At 44.2% G+C, this 24,275-nt stretch overlaps 1 protein-coding gene and 1 pseudogene across 2 annotated transcripts in view; one reads left to right on the top strand and one right to left on the bottom strand.

Moving 5' to 3' along the window:
* The window catches only part of LOC144784260 (mitochondrial Rho GTPase 2-like), a 1,917,079-nt gene that overhangs the window by 114,572 nt on the left and 1,778,232 nt on the right, over positions 1-24,275 (bottom strand). For both annotated transcript variants that reach the window (XM_078662926.1, XM_078662928.1), the window contains one exon: positions 15,125-15,255. In XM_078662926.1, coding sequence (XP_078519052.1) covers positions 15,125-15,255 — 131 coding nt within the window. The remainder of the gene's footprint in view (positions 1-15,124; positions 15,256-24,275) is intronic.
* LOC144785246 (uncharacterized) lies at positions 325-10,748 on the top strand (annotated as a pseudogene).

Genomic DNA, 24,275 nt, shown 5'->3' with positions numbered 1-24,275 from the left:
CCCAATGGCGAAAAAAACCAATCTCAGGATGGAGTTGATGCCCATGCGCACTATCACAGAAAGGAGGAGTCACCTACCTCATGACTACAAGACTTCTTCGAACAAAAACAAAGTGCAAACATCCGGACCCAACACCAAATGGTGATCTATGCTAAAGTATGTGATCTACAGCTCATATGCCTCGAACATATACTTATAAGCTGATGTGTGGGAAGTATTTAACTGGTGAATTAGGATGGATGGTTAGTGAACAGTTAATACTCAACCAAGAATAAGACAAATGACTCGTTCAATACAAATCGCCAATGGGAGTCTTTGCACCATATGGTGCTGACAAGTGATGCTGTGTCGAGTGCAAACACCTTGCTGATTGATCACACTATATGGGTGAAGGAGGAGCTGCACTTTAGCAGCAACATGCACAGGGACAAGACAGTGTTACCCAAGAGACCAAGATTAAGGTGGCTGAAGTCGCAAGCCTTATTAATGCTCGCAGGGAGCAGCGACTTGGGAGCAGACAAAGGAAGGTGTTTACACATATCAGGATGTGATGAGCCAGTGCAAATATTTCGGAAACACTCAAGGGAAAACCAACCATTAGCCTGGACCCATTAGGGTTTTAAGTGAGCCTATAATCATGTGCACTCAAGATACTGGAGCACAAGACTTTGTATACATTCCAAACATCTGAACTGGGACATGGTCAGAGAGGCTATGTGATGACATCCCAGAACAGCTAATTCAGGGATATACATAAAAACAGAAAAAGGGCTGAAGGACAGTGTGACGCCAGTAAATGCGCATACAAGGAAGTATGCATTTAGGAGTGTCAGCTGTCTGCATTGAAAAACAAGGTTGATATTTACCTGCATGCAAATTAAGTAGAGCGTTAAAACGCCAAAAAAAGAACAAGCACTGGCAAAGCCAGCAGGATTGAATTTAAGTGCAAAAGCATGAAAAAACACACATTTACAAATGTTGCTGTTTATTACATTGAAGCTTGTCCAGTTGCCTTACCCAAATTCTGGGGGAAAAGTAGCATAAAGTAGCTAAAGAATTAAATATAGCCTTATAGCCCTCTGCAGAGGGCTATGCCAGTTGTTAAAGGTCCTGAAATCGAGTTATAGGCATGAGACACAAGCTAGGAGCTAGAATGAGGGAACGGGTCTTTAACAACCGGTGTAGTGTTTGACAGTCCCCAAGAGACAGATAGCCTGGTGCAAGTCTACCATTACACCCTCAATGGTCTCCAATTTCTGAACCACAAATTCCCAATAACCATGTACCGGGGTGCAGTGCCAAGCTAAATGAAGGAAGGTGGCAGGTCTGCCCTAGCACCGGTGGCTCTTATCTTTTTTTGTGGGATCTATTTGATGCAGAAATACCAGGGTGACATTTGTGTGGTGCAAATAATTAAAATGGACTGACTTGAACCGTGTGTTGCACGACCCCTGTTTAATTGGTGCACAAATATCTTTAAATTGTGTGCCCTCCACAGGAGCACCAAGCTCCTCTTCCCACTCCAATCTAGTCGGTGAAATTGCTTAATAAAATTCTACTTTTTTTCTCTTCTGAATCTCTATACTGTGTCCACATCAGCTCCTGAGCTCCTAGGTGGAGATAGCTCTGGTGCTTTTACAATAAGCTTGATGTTTCATTGCTTGAGTTCCTTCTGTGACTCTTGGAAATATCCTACCAAGAGAACATTTTGATGAGGATGAAATTCGTTTTTTACTGGTTTTGCATGAGCACCCATAAATGTCTGGTGCAACAGACTTCCTCTGACCATCAAGAATGTTCTTTGCTATTTTGAACCGGGTTCAGAGGATCTGCTTTGAGTCCTTACCGAAAGAAGACAAGAGACATGTATCTGTCTACATGTACAAATGAAAGTACACTGCAGAAAAAGTGTTAAAAGTAAGAAAACTATTTGTATTATAGCTACTTACTTGGGAAATACCCAGATCCACTGGCCTGGACACCTACATTTTTTACAAGAATGCTGGAGGCTCTATAAGGTTCCCAAAACTCTGACGATAACCCAAACCAGAAGATGAGAAAGGTGAACAATTGGACTCCACTCTTACTAGAGTATCAACAAATCCATACTGTTGAGTATTAAAATCCAGAACACCTTTACATCTAGATATATCAATTGGATTCAGTTTACATGTGAAGCAGAGGTTGAGAACAACTGTTGCTACAGGAAACAATGCACCAAAATGGTTATATGAAGTTTGGAAAAGAGGCAAGGAGCTTCTCAGTAAAATGCCAGTACAGATTTGTGATCCTCATTTTTCTCATTCTTGTACCTTATTTCTGTTTCTTGGATCTTGGCGTAAGGGAGGATTGGACAGAGGAATGCCCAGATACTAATATTTATAACAAGTTTCATAATGATGTTTTACCCCTTACTTGCTCTTCTAGGATGAGTGCTTTTGAATATCAGAGATGGTTTGTTATTTTGGAGATTATTTCATTTCAACCACAGAAGACCCAGCAAAAACTGATTAGGAGGCTTTGATTTTGAGACCCTAGAGACATTTTGTGTAAAGGGCAGCCAACAATAGTGGGGGTTTGGAAGCAGAATGAATAACCCCAGAGTGCTCAATCCATTTTCGGTCAAACCCAATGCAATAGCACCCCTCAGCAGAATCTTACAGGGGGTGATTTTCAAGACCTACTTGATGAGCTTGGTTGAAGCTCCCCCTGAACGGGAAATGGACGTCCCTAAAACAGTAAAACCGGCAAAGTGATCTTCACCTGAAATAGACTATCATCATAGGCTTGAATAACATGTGTTGCAACAAATCCGTCTTGCTCAGGTAGGAAAGCTTCCATTCAACAATTAAGGCGCTGGTAGCCTGCGACAGCTGTAGCTTCTACAATATGTGCAGAAGACTGGTTCTTGGTGAACTTGGCTTTGCTCCAACACAGAAGTGGCGGAACAGACTAGATGGAAATTTCCCTGAATATCTATCCCGAATATCTATCCTTTTTAGGTCGAGGGACCTATAAGCTGCGCAAAGCGCAGCTTCCGGTCCGGAGATCTTATGTTTTGGAGTAGGGCAGTTTAAACCCACCTCTCAGCTCCGTTCGCTTCCATTGGCTGGCTTCCTAAACGGAGGCCAGCCATTGGAAGAGAAGGGAGTCACTCCAAACAAGCCCCGTCTCTTTCGGATTCGGCAGCGTACGTTTTGCTGTTCTTTAGCTCGTGACGTCGTCCGTCACTCAGGACAGCAAAACGCCCCCGAATCCGAAAAATTTCGGAAGCTTTGAGGCAGCCATTTCTGCCCGACCACCGCCGCCGCCGGAAGAAGTCCCGGCGTGGGGATCCCCCCCATCGAGTGCTCACCCGCTGTATATTTAAATTAAAGAGGGAGCCTACCCCTCATCAGCCCCGCATTACTGCCGCAGCCCAGGACACCCGAAAATCGCAGCCGCGACCCGGAAGTACAGTGGGCTAGGCAGGAAGCAGACGGGAGGTCTCCACGCGCTCCTGCCCGGCAAGGAGAAGAAGCCCGTCCCCAGCCGCCGCCGACCGGAGAAGCCCAGCAGCCGGTGAGTGCAGTTTTTCTTGTTTTGGTTCACTCTAGGGCACAGCAGCATTGTCAGCAATAATGTACCACAAAAACAATGATTAAACAAAACACGCATTGACACAGCCCAAAGATTGCCAGCTAACGCCAGAAATTCGCTTTGGCAAAGCTTTAAAAAAAAAAGGCAGTGTATGATAATCCTTTTTTTCTCAATCTGGCTGCAGGCAAGGTGCCCCTGTCAAGTCGCTCTTCGTGCGCGTTATTACACTCGCCTCCTGAAATATGTGGTGAGTCTTCAAATCTGTTTATCGGGAGGGTGGAGGTACGGGCGATGGCCTTGAGGTGGGTGGAGAGTCCCAGTCAGATACCTGGACGGACTTATTCTTTGGAATGTAAGTTCGTCAAATACTATTTTTGAGTTCGGTTCTTTTAGCAAAGCGACCAAACTTCCTTCCCATCTTAACCGTGAATATTTTATTTTTGGTAGGGGCTGGAGTTTGGTAGGCAGCCTACACCGACCTCCTAAATATATGTTCCCTGCGTTACTCTGAATTCTACTTTATTGTAACGAGTTTCCTCCTGCCCTAAAGCGTTTTTATTGTATTTTTGCATTTTTCTTGGTTGCAAGTTTCTTCGAACAAAAAAAAACAAACATGTTTTGTTATTCTTCTGCCACTACTGGGGCAAATGTGTTGTCTTGACTCTTTCGACTTGACCAATCACGGCTCTGTATGTAGAACACGTTATTATTGGAGCATTTATAAAACTGCGCCTCGATCCTCGACTCGTCACCTGATTGCCATAACTAAGTCTTCTGCTCCCTCTCTGGTATGGAAATCTTAAGCTATCAAAGAGCACCTATTTCGAATGAATCCTCAGTCTGGGAAGCTGAGGAAAAGAACTACAGTTCCCAAAATGCATTTCAACTAGAGGATGGCGAGGTGTAATGAACTAGCTGGTCAGTTGCTTGGTTCTATGAAGGAGGCCATGACGTAAGAGCTCAAACAGCCATGTTTTTTGCGTCAGAACAAAGTCTCCGTTTTGTTATGGCAGGATTTGAAACTAAATTCAAATTCCTGTCGAGCAATCTAATTTCTATTGCTGTATTTCTCAGCAACAATTCAATTATATAAACCCAATCACATTGACAGTAAAAAAATATAAATGGACACTTTCTCAACTGGGCAGTAATCAAGCACTGGGATCAAAAGTACATAAATAGGCTATTATGCATCAGATTCAAAATACATCAATCCAAATAGCATAGGAAATTTCAATCCAAAGTTCTTTTCTGTTTAACGAGTTCTTTATTCACTCGAGGTTTTCCAAAGTTCCACGTTTCTCAAAGGTCAAATCAAAATTCAGATTTCACAACTTCATTGTACATCAGCACCAGCCAACACGTGTTTCGTTGGGCAATTATCAATGCCAACCAACTTCATCAGGGCTTAGTAAAAAAGATCAATGTCCTTCTAATATCTAGTAGTTTCAGCACTTATTTGGCTCTGAAAGCGTCAATTCCTCTCTCCGTTCTCACTCCCATCAATATTTAATGTTTTGGCAGTTATTTGCGCTCTAATCAATCTAATATTTAGCTTGATCAACGTGGTATCGATACACAGGGTCAATATCCCTCTCCGGTATTACATTAGGTGGCTCCTCGCGTGTCAGCTATCGGCGTGTTCAGTATCCGCCATCTTTCTAAAGTAGTATCACGTAAGGCGCTTCAATTACTACTAGTAATTGAAGCGCCTTACGTGATACTACTTTAGAAAGATGGCGGATACTGAACACGCCAATAGCTGACACGCGAGGAGCCACCTAATGTAATACCGGAGAGGGATATTGACCCTGTGTATCGATACCACATCAACCTTCACCTCGTAATAAGAGTGCGGGACGTTGATCAAGCTAAATCCGCCATCTTTCTAAAGTAGTATCACGTAAGACGCTTCAATTACTACTAGTAATTGAAGCGCCTTACGTGATACTACTTTAGAAAGATGGCGGATACTGAACACGCCGATAGCTGACACGCGAGGAGCCACCTAATGTAATACCGGAGAGGGATATTGACCCTGTGTATCGATACCACGTCAACCTTCACCTCGTAATAAGAGTGCGGGACGTTGATCAAGCTAAATATTAGATTGATTAGAGCGCAAATAACTGCCAAAACATTAAATATTGATGGGAGTGAGAACGGAGAGAGGAATTGACGCTTTCAGAGCCAAATAAGTGCTGAAACTACTAGATATTAGAAGGACATTGATCTTTTTTATTAAGCCCTGATGAAGTTGGTTGGCATTGATAATTGCCCAACGAAACACGTGTTGGCTGGTGCTGATGTACAATGAAGTTGTGAAATCTGAATTTTGATTTGACCTTTGAGAAACGTGGAACTTTGGAAAACCTCGAGTGAATAAAGAACTCGTTAAACAGAAAAGAACTTTGGATTGAAATTTCCTATGCTATTTGGATTGATGTATTTTGAATCTGATGCATAATAGCCTATTTATGTACTTTTGATCCCAGTGCTTGATTACTGCCCAGTTGAGAAAGTGTCCATTTATATTTTTTTACTGTCAATGTGATTGGGTTTATATAATTGAATTGTTGTTGCTGAGAAATACAGCAATAGAAATTAGATTGCTCGACAGGAATTTGAATTTAGTCTTATATCTTGGAGTTATCCGAGATTACTTGAGGAAGTTAGGTAACCTTCCTCCCAGTCTTGTAGCAATCTTTTAGAAAAATAACGTTTAAACTATAACTTAGCCATACTCACAGTTGAGCGCCCCAAGTCCTAGTTGCCTTTTTGTTGTTAGGATTTGAAACTAACTTTACTCGAAGCATTTATTTTCGATGTGATCCGGCATTTCCGAATCCTACACCAGCAGATGAACCCAGCACACACCGCAGTTAGTGAATTTCATGCCAACAGCGAACTTTGCAAACTTTGGCTGCACCTGGAAGTGTTAATGCAACTGCAAGAGAAGCCACGCTTTCTTTAATCTTAAGATAATGACCTTAATATTAACCTATTGTCTACACTCATTTGGGGTGCGCCACCTCTTAGACTTTTTTTTTCTTTTTTCAGGAGAGTTGTGAGCAATGTCGGGAGCAGGGGGCCCTGTTCCACTTTGAAAGTGGTGATTTTATTTCCATAGTATCTCTCCACATGTAAATCTCAAAATGTCACGTATAGCGCCTACTAGTTTAATAACTGTAGCGCTGCCGTTCACACAATGAATCTTCGAAGCTCAGACAGTTAAATGGTACAACAGGCTTAGGCCGTATACACCCAATGGGTGGCCATAAAAATCTTAGTGAAGGTGGTAGACCAAATAAATGTATGGACAGGAGATATAGCATAACGAGAATTGCAGGAAGTGCCCTCTGTCACCAAAGAAATAACGTCTTCTAAACTTCAGATGAATTCTCACCCAGGCATCAAAAGTATTAGAAAGAATGTTACCTCAGAACAGCAGTTTCTGAAAATGCACGTTTTTCCATGAAAAAGTTCATTTTAGGGAAACTAACTTTCCCCAAGAAAAAGCTTACCCGTAGTACAAAAACATGTTTCTGAAATAGCTTAGCTTCAGATAAGACATATTTGGCGTCTTTTCTTCTAATATTATTGCACAGTATGGTCCTGTAAAGACAGATTCTGCCGTATTTATCAAGTTCAGATATGAGACACTCTTATTAGGATTTTTAGCATTGTGCCAACAACAGGCACAATTATGCCTAACACTGTGGTAAAATAAACCCATTGATCCAGAATGTGGTTGCTTTGAGTTAGTCTAGCCGCTCATTGGATCTGCCCACTCTGGAGGCACTCCATCTGGTCTGAACACCTCACCCTCAAACCCCGTGTGGTATCATTGTGTTTTGTTTCCTCCTTCCAGTTTAAGGTGCTGCAGAAGATGTCTCTAGTTGGCTTCTCTGTGGCTGTGGAGGATGTGGGCAGTGCGGACCTTCAGACCACCTCGCCCACCTCTAGGCGCGTCATCACCGGGAAGAAGAGACTGGGCAAGCTGGCACGCTTCCTCCTCTCCGTCGCCCCACAGAGGCTCCAGACCGCCCTGGGATACCCGGCGTCCAAAGGCCTTGGGGATGGCGATGTGTCTGATGGTAAGCCTTCCTGTTTAAGTCTAGGTGCAGGGCCTGCTTTGGGGTGGATACAGGGTTGTTGCTTGTGTAGTGCATTGCTGCCACTTAAACTAAGTCTGGGCGTACCTGGGTGTCTTTGGATGAAGCGTCGTCTCCAGGTTGTTTCTTAAAGGTGGCTCCGTTGGCTGAAGAGCATCTTGAAGGAATATCTGGAGGCCAGAAGAGCTGACTCTCCATTCTGCTTGACCCTGAGGCTTTGGTCCTGGATCCAATTTGTTGTGACTGACATGGAACTCGGAAAACTTTAACCCTTTGCTTGCTTCAGCACATGTTTCACATTCTCCACATTCCCTCATTAACATGGTAATTCTGCACAGAAACTAATCTTTTTGAAGTTCGCCTGGCAAGCTGCTGACATTGTATGTCATGCATTGCAATGAAAGTTGGGTTCACTCATAATGTGAAGGCCATTGGGAGTAGAATTGTGTAGTAATTGATTTATTGATGTTCGTATGCATAGATATTTAAGTTGAGGGTGGAAGAAACAGGGGTGAAGGGTCTGGGTATACCTGGGGAGAAGGGATGGGGGCCCATTTATTTGTGCAGTCGAATATGGAAATGAGACGTGCAGTAGAGTGAGTGTACACAGAACTGGAATAGAAGTGCAGATATCCTTACAGGAAAAGGTTACACGTGGATGCCTAAAAGAGTTCAACAAGTCGAATGATTCTCCTCTGCTCCCACCCTGATTAGTGCCTTCAGGATTGTTCAGGTTTTGTAAATTAGCCATCTTCCTGAGGATTTACATTTAAGTTTCCATGGAATAAGTCGTACTTAGCCGAAAGTAGTTGTACTGAAGAGGTGTACGTTTCCCGTGCAAGCCATTCCATGCTGCTGAATCCTAAGACTGGCATATTGCCAGCCTCCGAGGGATAAACTCTCATGCTGGTTCTAGAATTACTTGATGTGTAGATCATCTTGGAGGGGTGTATAATCAGACTCCTGAGATTGAAAATGTTCTCTGTATACACTCTTCGTTGATGGTGGTCCTAATGTACTAGGAAGCCATGACTATGGCCGATACATGCTTTACAGAACCATTAAATATAGCATGTGTTCCTTTTCCGCCCTTCATCGGAGCGTAGCTGGTCTGTTAAGTCCTACACCTTTCTAGAAAACTAAAGGCATGAGTGCCTTTTTTATTTTAGGTGAGGTGATAACACCATAGTCAAAAACATTCAGTCTAACACAGAGGTGTGGTTTTTGTCTTTGAGGAAATGCTGAGAAGAAGGTTACATAGAGATGTTGGACACGAAGTAGGCATTGCAAGGTAGTAGAGGTGGGTCAGGATATTAACCTATCAAATGCTATTGCCGCCAGGCTGGTGAATCTGCAAGGCTGTCCAGGATTGGCCAAAAGTTTGCTGCGCATCAAGCTTGAGTGGCCTAACTTATCAAACTGTACCGGTTTTGCATGGCACTGCCTTTCGAGGTCTCTTCATTGTCTGATCACATATTTCACAACCCATCTTTGTGAATAGTGCTCTTTCTTGGTTAGTTGCTTGGAGGATTTGTTTCTGTGACCCAGCTGTCTGGAATCAGATACCTGGGTAAATAGCATAAACCCTGATGTTTAGACCTTCCCTTAATTATGGCACTTCGTGAATGTGTAATTGTCACATTTGTAAGTAAGTGTTCAGTGTCCCTAATATATAATTATTTTTTTGGGGGAGATCTATCCTATACCATGAGTATGTCCATACAGTTCTTTCAGGAATTTACTAGAAATTGATTGTCTGATGGAATCCATATGCATTCGCCACATCTTACAACCTTTTGATACCTGAACTATGCAGCGCTCAACAAAACAATACCAAAAAAAGCAACATTGATCAGTTTGGCAAGTTTCCTTCATTAAATAAGTGGAAAATGCTGGCCTAATTCGTGTCTTGATATACCCATATCTTACCTGGAGTTCTGTACCTACATTTGGTCTCGGTTACAAGTGGTCACTTGAGTACCAACTCCAAATTACTCATGGTTTGAGCATCGAAGGATGCAGAGAAGTCAACAGAATACATACAATTGTTCTGAAATATTATCCTTGTAATCAGATTTCCTTCAGGCTTTGCCAGTAAAACCTGGCAATTGACCACAGTAGTGGTGTGGTTTTCTGGCTCTTTCCTGATTTGAAAATATTCTACGTACAAGCATATAAGGTGTCCAACCCGGAGTAGTGCCTCAGTAACTTCAGCCCTGCCATCTTGTTAATAGTTTTCATTGATGGACACTATCTCAAACCATTGTTAATTTCACAGTGCAGAAGATGACCTCCATGTTGTCCCAGTGGAATTGCCTTCTAGCTGATCAAGGTTTCATGTGGCACTGCTCTTCCTAGGTTGACTTTCGAATGTATTTCCTTGCATCCCTTTTCAAACTGGATTTGAAAAATTCAAGTGTATAACTCCTGCGTGGAATGGTTGCAGAATTAGTTAATTTGTGCAACAAGAGCTCCAGATATGAAGTCTGTCTTGCAATTGAGTTATGAATGTTCCCCTGCTGCATAACGTCACCTGACCTGCAAGTGATGTCGACAGTTGTTTATTCAACTCAGTTGGCCAATCGATTGGCACTCGCTGGGGTTGGATAGTCTGGTCACGATCACTGCAGTTTGATCCTGGAGTGATACCTGCTTTGTAAGCACTCTGCCATGATGGGCGTGGGTGTGCACCTCCAACGTGATCCAAGTAGGTCATCGGGGCACTATCTCTGGAGGTCTCACCCTTCTCTGATGCCTCTTAAGAGCTAGTTTTGAATGCTGTAATGAGTGTGCCATTTACAAGGTCTAATACATCCTTTATCTTGTACCGGTCACGATTTTAGAAAGGTCTTTGGCATAACTCTTGTCATTCTTTTGTCAGAGGTGAGGCAGTCTCCCACCAAGCCCTGTGGCAAGGGGAGCAAGAGGAAAGCGGAAGACGTGGTCTTGGAGGAGCAGCAGTCCTGGATCGAGGCGCTGGCCGAAGACCTGCCGGATGAGAAGGATGAGGGCGATGTAACTTACCAGGTATGGGCAGGCCAAGAGGTGATGTGAGCCGCACTGGTCTTACAGCTGTGCTGTACTGTCTAGAGTTTGGCCACAACATGGGCAGCCCTACTGTCCCAGAGGCAGTCAAAGCAGCATGTAAAAGCCAAAGGGGGTCCTGGAGATGAAGCAAATTCGTATCCCAAGATTACAGTGCCCACACAAATAAACAATTAAGATTAAGTAACTTTCACAAAATATCAACAGACTATACAACCAGAACATTTGTGCTCAACATTACACAAAACGTACACATTCATTCAAACAATACATTAACAAAACAAATACTGACAGAGGGTCCTCCACTTAGTCCACACAAGATGGAACCTATTACAATGTTCCTTTACATTTTGCCAATCTTGTGATACACATTTACGTTCTAGCCTGGAAGGAACCCTGTGGCTTTTCGATGTACTTTCCACAGAGCCGTTGCTGCACAACGGGCGAAAGGCCAGCCATGCCCAGAGGCTGACATTTCTATGCTTTATCAGAATATAAAACTATTATTTCAAATATGAGGACCAGACTAATGAGTTTTCCGTTTTTATGCAGTTATGGCATACTACCTTTAACCTGGATGATTTCTGCTTCTGTAAAAATATTCAGCATACAAGCATTTTTAATCGCTGCCCATCCCAGTGGGTCCCTGATGGCCAATCTCACCCCCCCTCCACCCCCCCTTGTGCAGGAAGTTCACTATCGTGTAACTTCTGAGCACGCTGCAGACCATCTAAAATAGATCAACTCGTGAGTAGGGTTGAAATTGACTTCCTAACTGGAGTAGGTGACATTTTGGGCTTTGAGGTACGGAAGGGTAGGACGAACCATGTGCTTTGCCAGTAAAATCTGCCACCAATGTTTAGCCTGAGATTATAAAAGTTAATCTGTTTTTAGCCGTTTTTTTGCAGGGTCTCTCTGTGTGTCTGAGTGTGTGTGTGTGTGTGTGTGTGTGTATGTATGGGTATATATATATATATATATGTCAAAACAAACTCCCTCGAAAGAAATAGCAGAGGACACACAGGGGAAGTTTCGGAGCCAGCTTTATTCGAAGGTCACACAGAATGGCGGATGCATTTCGGCATCATAGCCTTCTTCAGCGCCAGGAGTGTGATCAGGATGCAGGTACAAATCACGGGTTTAAAATACCCAGCCCCATCCTGATAGGTGTTCAGATGCTCCTCCCCCAGGTGAGTCACATGTGCTGATACCTTACGTGGGCCGCCCGATGGATGGCGCCTACAAGTCCCAGAATGCTTTGGTCTTGACGGGTAGGTATTGCGGGGGTGGAACAGCATCGTAGTTTGGCACAAAACTCCAGAGTCCGTGTGATTACAAATTCTGCTTTCTCCTCTGGTCCCCAAGCTGCAGCACCCTCCAGACAACAGGGATCTATTCAGCGTGGGCAAGTATGTAAATACACCTCGCCACAGTGCAGTCAATGACCGCATACACCGCCCCCTCTCCTCCCGTGCCTGAAGGTGGGCCTTGGCAAATCCAGCAACCTGGAAATAAACGAAGATCCGCCGAAGCAGTGTCCAGCAAAACCAGGGCCAACTTGAAGCTGCGTGGTCCTCTTGAGCGCAGTACTGGAACTCGCGAATTAATGTCAAAACAAACTCCCCCGAAGAAAGAGCAGAGGCCACACAGGGGAAGTTTCGGAGCCAGCTTTATTCGAAGGTCACACAGAATGGCGGATGCATTTCGGCATCATAGCCTTCTTCAGCGCCAGGAGTGTGATCAGGATGCAGGTACAAATCACGGGTTTAAAATACCCAGCCCCATCCTGATAGGTGTTCAGATGCTCCTCCCCCAGGTGAGTCACATGTGCTGATACCTTACGTGGGCCGCCCGATGGATGGCGCCTACAAGTCCCAGAATGCTTTGGTCTTGACGGGTAGGTATTGCGGGGGTGGAACAGCATCGTAGTTTGGCACAAAACTCCAGAGTCCGTGTGATTACGAATTCTGCTTTCTCCTCTGGTCCCCAAGCTGCAGCACCCTCCAGACAACAGGGATCTATTCAGCGTGGGCAAGTATGTAAATACACCTCGCCACAGTGCAGTCAATGACCGCATACACCGCCCCATCTCCTCCCGTGCCTGAAGGTGGGCCTTGACAAATCCAGCAACCTGGAAATAAACGAAGATCCGCCGAAGCAGTGTCCAGCAAAACCAGGGCCAACTTGAAGCTGCGTGGGCCTCTTGAGCGCAGTACTGGAACTACGCGAATTAATGTCAAAACAAACTCCCTCGAAGAAAGAGCAGAGGCCACACAGGGGAAGTTTCGGAGCCAGCTTTAATCGAAGGTCACACAGAATGGCGGATGCATTTCGGCATCATAGCCTTCTTCAGCGCCAGGAGTGTGATCAGGATGCAGGTACAAATCACGGGTTTAAAATACCCAGCCCCATCCTGATAGGTGTTCAGATGCTCCTCCCCCAGGTGAGTCACATGTGCCGATACCTTACGTGGGCCGCCCGATGGATGGCGCCTACAAGTCCCTATATATAATTAGTGACATGATCCCTTGAATGATAGTTTACAGTCTGACTTTCAAGAAATTAGATTTCGAAGTGCAACGTTGAGTCTGAAGTTGGCAAAGAACTTTCATTACTTTCAGTTCACAAAAGCGAATTATTACGTGGGTAGAGTATGCATTTCTAAGGTGGACAAAGTGTGTTGAAGCCTGTGGACAGTTTAGAAGTCTTGCAAGTGATTTACTGGAATGCAAAGTAGCCAATTTATAATTCAGATCGTGCATGTCATTCACGTTTCTTGAAGTAAGTGATTAAGGAAGTTTGCTCTGCTGGTGTGTGTGTGTGCGTGGCTCTGTCTGTGTGTGTGTGCCCGTGGCTCTGTGTGTGTGTGTGGCTCTGTCTGTGTGTGTGCACGTGGCTCTGTCTGTGTGTGTGTGCGTGTGGCTCTGTGTGTGTGTGTGTGTGCGTGTGGCTCCGTGTGTGTGTGCGCACGTGGCTCTGTGTGTGTGTGTGTGTGTGTGTGCGAGTGGCTCTGTGTGTGTGTGGCTCTGTGTGTGTGTGCGTGGCTCTGTGTGTGTGTGCGTGGCTGTGTGTGTGTGCGTGGCTCTGTCTTTGTGTGTGTGTGTCTGTGTGTGTGCGCGTGTGGCTCTGTGTGGATAGCTTTTTTGGTAGGTAGCTCTATGTCATTATGTGTGGGTGGCTCTGTCTGTGTGAGGGTGGCTCTGTGTAGGTGGCTCTATGTGAATGATTCTGTGTGGGTGGCTCTGTATGTGTGTGTGGGTGGCTTTGTGTGTGTGGTTCTGTGTGGGTGTAAATGCAATAGGTCATGCATATGCGAGCGATTAAGCTATTGGCATTGTAAATGACAATGCCATTTATTTAACGATTAAGCTATTGGCAATGTAAATGACAATACCATTTATTTATGATTAAAAAAAAAGAAAATGTAATGAGCAATGCCAATAGCTCTACCTTTAATAATGCCGAGACCATTGCATTGTAAATGCTCGTTATCCTTTGCTTTTAGCTAATGACCAATGGCCCGTGTGGCACTTGATAGCACATCTGGACAATAGAAGGATCTTCCAAAAAGTTAACAAAAGGCACAAAAAATGTCAGTGCCAAGTGAAAAGTAGCCACCCTTCTCGCCAATGGGAGGAAAACAATTACAGGGCGCGAACAATCAGTGATGAATGGAAGGATGGAAGTCTGGGCACAAAGAGAGAGAGGGATGTCTGCTGACAGCTTCTTGAAACTATTAAAGTGAATGCTTTCTTTCTGAGACACTTTTCCAGTAAGTGTGAGTGCGGTCCATTTCCAAACAGCGTGGAAAAAGAGGGAAGCAACAGGGAACCCTCATCAATTCACTAAGTTCAAAACAGCTACACATCTCTATTCAATTTGCTATACCATTCAAAGTGCTGTATAACATTATGCCCACCGCATTTTGAATAAACAGTTTGTTTAAATTAAAAAAAAGTATATTACTATACGAAGCAGAAACAAACCATACAATGTAAAAAAGTAAAGTGTAACTGTGAACTACAAGCCTTTGAAACCTTCTTGTGGATCAAGAGATGTCAATTATTCACGTGAATGGATCTTAGATAATGAACTTGGCAGAAGCTCTTGATGGCATAATAGGTTTGTAGTTCACATAATGCATTGTTTTTTTCTATAAACATTACAGAAGATAGGGTTCAGCCCCAGCACTGAACTAGGAGGGTCCTAAAGGCAAAGAAGGCCTTTAGCATAGCAAGGAGTACACTTTCAGAATATGTAAGTAAAGGATCACCATGGAGAGGGGTTGGTTCCTGTACATTCAAGGGAAGCTGCATTATGAGTGCACAATTAGACTTTTGCCAGTGTCAAGGTCATGCCAGAGGGCTGAACTGAGAGGGACTCACTGCCATATTCCTTCCAAGAAAGGCCTGTAGGAAGGCAGTCTTGCCTGTTCCTCGGGGTCCGATCACTTTGCACAGGAATACGTTGCGTTGGGTCTGTCCCTTCTCTAGGTCGATCCGCTTCTCACGAGTGACTACAAAAGTAACAACATTGAAAAGGAATAATATTTGAGAAAGCGAGCAAGTTTAGCATTTGTGTAGCTAGAAAATAGCATATACGGACATATATGAGTGGGCAGTCAAGTTCTGCAAAGAAAGCAGACTATAGCAGTGACTGATTGGAAAATGACTTCTGCAAGTATTGCTTTTCTTTAATCAGCAGCAATGAAAACACAGGATGGCATATTAGCACAGTAAAATAACGTAATTCCACTCCTAACAGTATGTGGCCTTCCTAGCATGCAATCCACAGCGCCAGACATTTCACTGCCTGCACTGAACTGCCAGCAACACAGCAGCAACAGATGTTGACATTTCATGGGCACAGCAGAAAGAAGCAGGTGTATGTTGGGGCACTCCCATAAGGAATAGGACAGAGGATACTGTCTATAAACAAATACAAATAAAATAAAAATTGTAAATGACAAACTGGCAGATGCATCAAAGTTATGTTTTGCGAGTCCTTAATAGCGAATTTTAAGGAATCGCTATTAAAGACTCGCAAAACAGGATGCATGTAGGAATCGCAATGTTATTAGCGATTCCTACAGATTCCTTATTTACGATTCGGTAATAGCTAATCGCTAATAAGGAATGGCTTTCCCATTCATTCCTATGGGCCTAAAGGCCCATAGGAATGAATGGGAAAGCCATTCCTTATTAGCGATTAGCTATTACCGAATCGCTAATGTTCCGCTATTTCAAGGGTGCCAGGGTGTCCAAAGGATACCCTGTTGCACCCCTGAAATGGACCTGTGCACAAATGTTACACACACACATGCCCTAAGGGCATGTGTGTGTGCGCAACATGTAACTTTGAAAAATGCACAAAAGTGCATTTTTCAAAGTTTTAGCAAATTACCACGAAGTTCAACTTCATGGTAATTTGCTCACCCTATTAGCGAATTCACTATTTTTTTGGGTTTCATGCATTGCATTTAAGGAATCTCATTTTGGGATTCCTTAAATGCAAGAGCAATTAAAGCAATCGCTATTTAAGGATTCCTTAAATTGCGATTTCTGCATTTGGGATGATGCATCCCAAATGCAAAAATACCGGGAGCAAACAGCCAGATTCTGAGAATCTGCCCGTTTGCTCCCGGTATTTTCTTTGATGCATCTGCCTGAATGCCTTTTATTTGTTTAATGAACCTGCAATAATAAAATACATTGTCATTTACAATGTTAATAGCTAAAAATCTCGCAACTGCGAGACCTATTCCATTGCATATGCTTGTTATTGACAGCTAAAGGCCACCACTTTTTTGCACATTGATTTCTTCCATTTATTTTAAATATATGTATGCAGTAAAATGTTCTAAATATAATCACCATGCTAGTTTACTAAGGCCAGACATATTGGCTTATCCATAGCTGCTAAATACCTTTTTTGGAATTTGTGACACATTCAGCGGGATGTGGAATTTTAGCCTAAAGGACACAGATGCTTAAATACGTTATAGTTTAACGTTGTAAGTATAATTGTATTGATCTCTGCATGCAAAGTGCTGTTGGCTGGAAAAGCAAATTATTGTTAATGTTGAGATGGTCTTCAGCTATGCGTTTGTCTGAGAGGATGCAGTACTCATGAGAGAGCAGAGATTTGGATAGTTCTAAGTGCACCTTAGGGGTCTATTGAGCTAAATGAAGCCTTTGCCGTCTGAATTATGTTTTATATCCTCATACTGTTAGAAGACAATCTGAAGTCTTCGAAGACTCCCTGTTATTTTTAAGAACACATGGTAACCCTCCATTTATAAGGGGCTGTCAGCTCTTGGCTCCTCTTCGGAACCTTTGAAGTTACATTAGTAAAAAGACCAAGCCCATTTCGGAAATGTCACTGAGGCAGAATTTGCAAGGGCCGGTCTCTGAATTTAAGTGGTGATGGGGCAAGTTGTGTTTGAATGAAGTGCAAGTTGTTCTTTCAAGTTTGAATCCTTGTTGCTAGGTGGTGGTAATGGATTTTTTAATAGTAGTGCCTCTTAGTGTTCTCAATGTGTTTAAAAGCAACACAATGATCATGGAAAATCATTTTAATTACGATTGCATGGAAGAGGTCAACAAAACTAGCTGACAGATCTGAGAGGGAGTCAAGCAACCGTGCACCAGTAGGGTGTTGCTCACAATACTGAGTAATTTATGTTGATAATCAAACCAAGCACAGTGGGTGCTGGGGGACTTGCAAACAGTGCTGTCCCCGGCACCCACTGTATCTCTTAGCATCAGTGTGTTGCTTCAACCGAAGGTCGACTTTCTGACATTTCAGCGAGTTATTTCCCCTTTCTCCAACGGCGGACATAACGAGGAGGAGTGTTTGGCAACTCCATACAATACAGAACTCTTCGTAAGTCTTTCTTCACACGAATTCCTGGGATATTCGTGTATTTCTTGAGAAAAGGAGCAGAGCTGTCTTTCCAGGGGTCTCCAGGCATCTGCCACGCCTTGGTTAGGCTTTGAGCTGTTAATTAAACCTGAGGCTACATTCCTCTACTCTAAGCAGCCACAGTTAAACCGATGCCTGCTGAGGGTCTTCATTCACTTATCACTTCGAAGCAGCTTCTCATCTCATAGATTATACAAATGTGAAACCGTAAGAAGGTGCGTGGGATTAAATCAGTGTTTATTTCAGCTTCACTTCCGCAAAGCTTCTTCAAGGTCTGTTTGCACTTACTTATTTTAGACATTTTGAGCGCCTTTGAATACAATAGCAGCTGTTGATGTTTTCAGTGAGGAAAATTGCTGTGGTTTGGCAGAGCAAACCTAGCTGTCCCATCGGTTTGAACCAATAGTGTTTATCACTTTGTGAGCTGCATTATTTTACATATAAAAAAACTCTGCTCACCAGTAAATCATAAGCGTAACTTTCACAAGCCACTGTATCCGTTCCCGCAGATAAAGTGAACACAGTGCTTGTGAGAGACCCTGCGATGTGACTACCTTATGAGAAGAGGGCAGGGCATGTCCAAGGCTTGATTAACATGTTAGAAACCCCCTGTCCCCAAAGAGCGCGCGCTGATTGCCCGGTTACTAGGTATCGCGGAAACCAACCTTGCCTCCTAGGGTCACTTGCTTTATAGCAAATGCACATCTAGGCTGCCTAGTCAAGACCCGCTGCTTGGAGACTATAAAACTGGATTTACAGCTGTAGATTCTCGTCCCAGGCCTGATACAACAAGCATTGAAAATGCAATAGGTCACGCCTTTGAGTAAGTTAAAGCCATTTGCTTGGCTAATGGTATTGTATAGCAAAGCAAATGACTTTAACCTAATGAAAGGCGCGACCTTTTGCATTTTTAATGCTTGTTTATCTTATACTTGCACACCTCATACAGTCTCAAGGTTTCCCTTTGCTCACTGACGGGAATCCAGAAAACAATACATTGGCATTTTTCAGCAGTTGTAGAGGGCAGAGAGTACTAAAGTAAGTGCTTTTTATTCTCTGCTTTGTTTTAATATAATCAAATATGGGGTGACGTACAAAGACAGCTAAGAAAAATGACCCCATGTTATGCTATAAATAGTGGTTTGGGATTCTCCTGACTTAGAAGCGTATTGAATGTCATGTGCTGCTTAGAATGCTCCGCATAACAGAACAATACAGGAGAAACGCACAATTTCGGACAACATTGGAGGAACATGTTTAATATCAGACAAGGAGGAGAAAGCCACACAATCACAAACTATCACACTACAAAAGCAATAACCACTAAATGCAGGGCAACTGATGAAAAATACATGTCCCGGTTTTTGGGACTAAGGGTAAGCAGATGAAAACAAGCGTTAGGCTCGACTTAATAAACCAAGAGCCGATCTCAAGTTTGTTTTTTATTTTTTATTTTTATTTTAAAGGTTTTATATAGCGCTGGCTAGACCCGGAGGTATCAGAGCGCTTTACATGAGCATCAGTATCTGTATTTTCACACAGCCCTGCAAAGAGGTGCGTAGTCAGCATGCACGAGTTCTGTGTGAGACCTGATGTGCTGAAGACGCTTGCTTTCACTTACAAGCTTTGGGATTTGTTGCTAAGTGCTGAAATAAGCAAAGGCAGAGATACACTTTCAACATGTGTTCTGCAATCATCAGAGTAGGCAACAGTAAAACTCCGGGAGTGAGCAGGGGCAGAATCTAGCTATTAGTTCTGAGGCAATTTGAAATTCTGGTGGCCTTATCACAAACAATAAAAAAACAAGCCTTTGTGGCACTCCAGCTTTAGCTGTAAACATCACAAGTTAGCTTGCTATCTTTACAGCTAAAGCCCGAGTGCTGCGATGGTAACATTAAACAAATAGAAAATACTTAATTGCTTGCTTTCCAAGCCAGCCTGGGAGCTTCCTTCGGGAAGAATACAAAAGAATGCCAGCCACATTGAAGGAACTGGGAAGGGGAATACTGTAATAAAATGTAAGCATCTACGCCTGAGCACCCTCAGTGCAACAGGAGATTGAAAACATAATAAAATAGTCCACCCTCGAGCAGATCAACAGAACAAAGCGTAATGATATTGTACTCAGTCTCTGCTCCTTGGAGGAAAAAAAAGGAGGGACAAAGAGGCAGGGCTGGCCACTAGTAAGCAAGGATTCTTAAAGGACATTGAAAAAAACAAATGAGAGGCTGGGAATAGCATCTGACCCACAGAGATATATGTATACTAAAGTATATAAGAGGTCGTACTCTTACGCTATACCTAAAAAAGAAAGTGGACTGCAGAAGCCAGTCTTCACAACTGAGTCTCAGTCCACCGACAAAAAATATAAAAACAAATAAAAATAAAAGCTTCTCTTCTAAACGGAAGCAAGAAGAGTATCAACAAAATACAGAAGTAAGTGGGCTAAAGTGTCGGGGAAAAGAAGTGTGAATATTGATGGAGATACCATACCAAGACCAACACCAGTGAACACAGTGCATCTGTGTATGTCCCATGGAGAAATAGCCGCAAATCATTCCTGAAGCATGATGCTTGTATAACTCTTCTTTAGAAAAATCTAAAAAGTGGCTATTTAAAAGGCTTGGAGGCCCATCATCTTACAGACAGTGAATGTCTGCTGATTATAATTTTTTCATCGCTAGTAGATGTTGGTCACAAATCTCATCGCAATCACTAAATGGTGTCCTGGCACGTATTGCAGACATAGTATGTTAATGTTAATGTTAGGTATGTTTTATATAGCGCACGGCTACTCCGAGGAGTGTCCCAGCGCTTTATGACCTACAGCAGAAACAACAGGGCAGGCGAAAAGAAAAGAAAAAGACCTACTGCACAAAAAGCCAAGATTTCAGACTTTTTCTAAAAACCAGCAGATTGGAATTGCTACGCAGCGAAATAGGCAGGGTATTCCAGAGCTGAGGAGCCAGGCGCCTAAAGGACCGGCCCCCAGTCCGTGCTCTTCTTACAACAGGGATCACGGCAAGAGACAACGACTCTGACCTCAGAGATCTAGCCGGATGGTAAAAAGCCAGGCGTTTCTGAATGTACTTAGCTCCAGAGGCATGGAAGGCCTTGTGCGCCAGAGTAAGTGTCTTAAAGACTATCCGCTTCCGGACAGGCAGCCAGTGGAGTGACTGCAAGAGGTCCGATGCTCTAGCTCGCCCGCGTAGGCCAAAAATGGCTCTCACGGCCGAGTTCTGGACCACCTGCAGACGTTGGAGAAGATACTCCGGCAGGCCCAAATACAGGACATTGGAGTAATCCAACCTTGACCCAATAGGGGCCTGGACCATAGTTTTTTTATGTGCCAGCGGGCGCAAGGGAAGGAACTTGCGGAGCATCTTAAGGAGGCCAAAGCATGTTCCTGCCAAGCCAAGAATCTGGGACTTCAGCGTTAAGCCGTTATCGATTTTCACACCCAAATTCTTGGCTAGCGTAGAGGAAGCCGCAGGAGGAAACATGTTAACCGGCCACCATTCCTGCCAGCTCGGATCAGATCGACAGCCGAAGAAGAGCACCTCAGATTTATCCGAGTTGCACTTGAGGCTGTTCAGCTGGAACCATTTAAAAACAGCCCCAAGGCACCCACGGATGCTCTCTCCGTCAAACTCAGACCCCTTCCCACAAGTGAAGAGGATGTCAGTGTCATCGGCATATGACACGATCTGGACCCCGAAAGACTCCGCCAGCGCCGCCAAAAGGGTCATAAAGATGTTAAAAAGAGTCGGGCTCAACACCGAGCCCTGAGGGACTCCGATCTCCAAAGGCGGCACTACGGCAGAGCAAGGGCGGTCCCAGACCGTTTGCCGGCGGCCAGCCAAAAAAGATCTAAACCAGCTGAGCACCGTCCCCCTCAGACCGATGTCATTAAGTCGGACGAGGAGACCCTCATGGGGGGCGGTGTCAAAAGCCGCCGACAAGTCAAGCATCACCAACATGGCCTTGCCACCTGCATCTAATACTTCCCTGATAGCTTCCGTCACTTCCAATAGCGCCGTCTCGGTGCTTAAGTTGGTACGGAAGCCGGATTGAGTAGAATGTAACAAGCTGTGGGTTTCAAGGAAGTTGAAGAGCGATGCCTGAACATGTTTCTCCAAGATCTTAGCGAAGGCAGGCAGGAGGGAAATAGGCCTGTAAGTGGCGTAAACCTCAGGATCCAGACCCGGCTTTTTCAGTAATGGAATGACCAACGCTTGCTTCCAGGCTAAAGGAACCACTCCACTACTTAACGAGAGGTTCAACAAGGGATTAACAAGGGGATTTATTATCTCCGCCATTCTCGCCAGAAATTTGGCGGGACAAGGGTCTAGAGGGGACCCCGACTTTAATTTAGCTAGGAGTTCCAAGGATGTAGTACTGGATAAGGATGGGAATTCAGAGAAAATAGGCACACAGCTAGCTGCTGACTCTAGCCGGATACCAGCGCTGGGGCCTACCCCAGGCCCAGTCAAAGGAAAAGAGTCCTGGATCATCTTAATTTTAGTAGTGAAGAAACTGGCGAGCGAGGCCACCCACGGTTCCGAATGCGCAGGTTGTGAAGTGCTCATAATCGGGGCCGTAAATTCCCTGACAATCGCAAATATCTCCTTACAGGAGTTAGTGGCTGTCTCAATTCTCCTTGAGAAGTAGGTTTTCTTCTCAAGCAAAATATCTTGATGGTAGGCTTTAATGGAGGCCCTATACGCCAACTTGGCCACGGTGTCATACTGAAAGCGCCAGGCCCTCTCTGCAGCCTTACACTTCCGTCGTGACAGAGCCAGAGCTTCGGTGAACCAAGGAGCGGAGGCCCGTTTGGCTGTTTTGCGGGGGGCCGTCTCCAGGGCAAGTTCATCAAGCCGACCTATAAGCACCTGAAGAGAATCCAAATCCCTTTCTAGATCCCCCGACAACGGGCAAGGGTGATGCTGACAGGCCTGGGCCAGCATTTCCGGAGTCACACGGTGATACGCCCGTGGAGCCTGACAAGGCCGCAGAGGAGTGATACAAGGTGGTTTATTAGTACCTAAGATGTCAAATTTAATCAGAAAGTGGTCCGACCAGAGAACCAGCACAGGAATGGAAATATCGATGGGGACAGTGGAAAAAACCTGATCCAAGGTATGGCCCTTGTTGTGCGTAGGCACCGCGAGGTAAGGAGAAAGACCCTGGGGGGAAGTGACTTCACAGATTTTAATCGTATCCACATCAGCCCCCTCGTCCATGTGGATGTTAAAATCACCTAATACCACACAATTCTCTGCCCTTAAACAAAGTGCAGAGGTCACAGCCTGAAACTCTTCATAGAAAGAGCCCATAGGTCCCGGTGGTCTATAGATCAGTAGCCCTGAAAAAGATTGGTGTGGTGACAACGCTATAGAAAATGGCAGGGACTCACAACCTGAGATGGCGTCTATAGGAATAACCGAACACGTGGCAGATCTATTTACCACAATTGCCACACCACCACCACCCCTCCCCTTCGCTCTGTCCTGCCTGAAAATAGGGCTATATCAGGGTTCGAGGCCTCACCCAGCCAAGTCTCTGTGAGCAGCAGACAGAGAGGCTTCTCTGTGACCAAGAGCTCATAAATGTCCAAAGCATGTCTGGTATTAAGAAGCAGACACAAATGCTTGACAATGGCCCCGCTGCTCGGAGAGACACCGGCGAGGGCATTGCCCGGAAGCCAGCCACAACCCGGACATCTTCTCAACAGTTTAGCACTCCCCTGCCTGCCCTGATCATCCAGTACCCCTTTCTTAGACTGATGTGCCTCCTCCTCATCCAAGGCTGAATTAAAAAAAAAAAAAAAAAAAAAAGAAGAAATCAAGATGATGTAGCCAATTGAAGGAATACGTATGATGTTGTAATAAAGATCATAACTGTTAAAAGCAATAAAAAGAACATCTCAAGGAAGGTAGTAAGCACTGAAAAGAATCCGGCCATTGAAATAAAGTGGATTAGTATTTGCAGTGGGCTATCGTCCACCTCAAGGGATAATGGTACTACCTAATCCACTGACGACATTGGGAGGTCGAACATCTTGAATGCTTGTTCCGATAATGGATGGAACCAGGCAATGTCACTTTGTGGAAGGTCTTGTTGAGGCTTTGATTTTTCTCCCTTATTCAGCTGAATGAAGTATCTCCATTTTTCTTTGTCCCCATCATCCTCCTGCTCGTCGTCGAAGACCTCACATTCCTCATTGTTTGGGTCTATGCCTGATCTCTATCAGAGAAGTCTTTGTCACCTGTATCGCTGGATATGGAAGAACTGGTTGCTGTGCTGGAGGCGGCATATGTAGATCATGTGGAGGTGGTATCTGAGAAACTTGTAGCTAGGGCTGAGATGGTGTGGAATATGTTGCTAAAACGGCTCTGGTACAACGCCATGTAGAGAATAATAATTGTGCGGATGCAGGATCAACCTTTGAAAAGTTTCCATTATGTGCTGTAGGGTGGCCATGAAGGTGACCAGAACTGCATCATCAAAGGTTCCCTTGAAATCATGTGATTAATCAAAAGGAGACTAGCTCATCTATTACAAAATTACCAAAAGTAAAGGACTCTGGTATGTTTTGTCAGGGGGTGAGAA

This window comes from Lissotriton helveticus, chromosome 10, assembly GCF_964261635.1.
Source record: "Lissotriton helveticus chromosome 10, aLisHel1.1, whole genome shotgun sequence".
In the NCBI taxonomy this organism is placed as follows: domain Eukaryota; kingdom Metazoa; phylum Chordata; class Amphibia; order Caudata; family Salamandridae; genus Lissotriton; species Lissotriton helveticus.
Note: the sequence above shows the minus strand (reverse complement) of the source record. Positions and strands in the feature narration are given on the sequence as shown.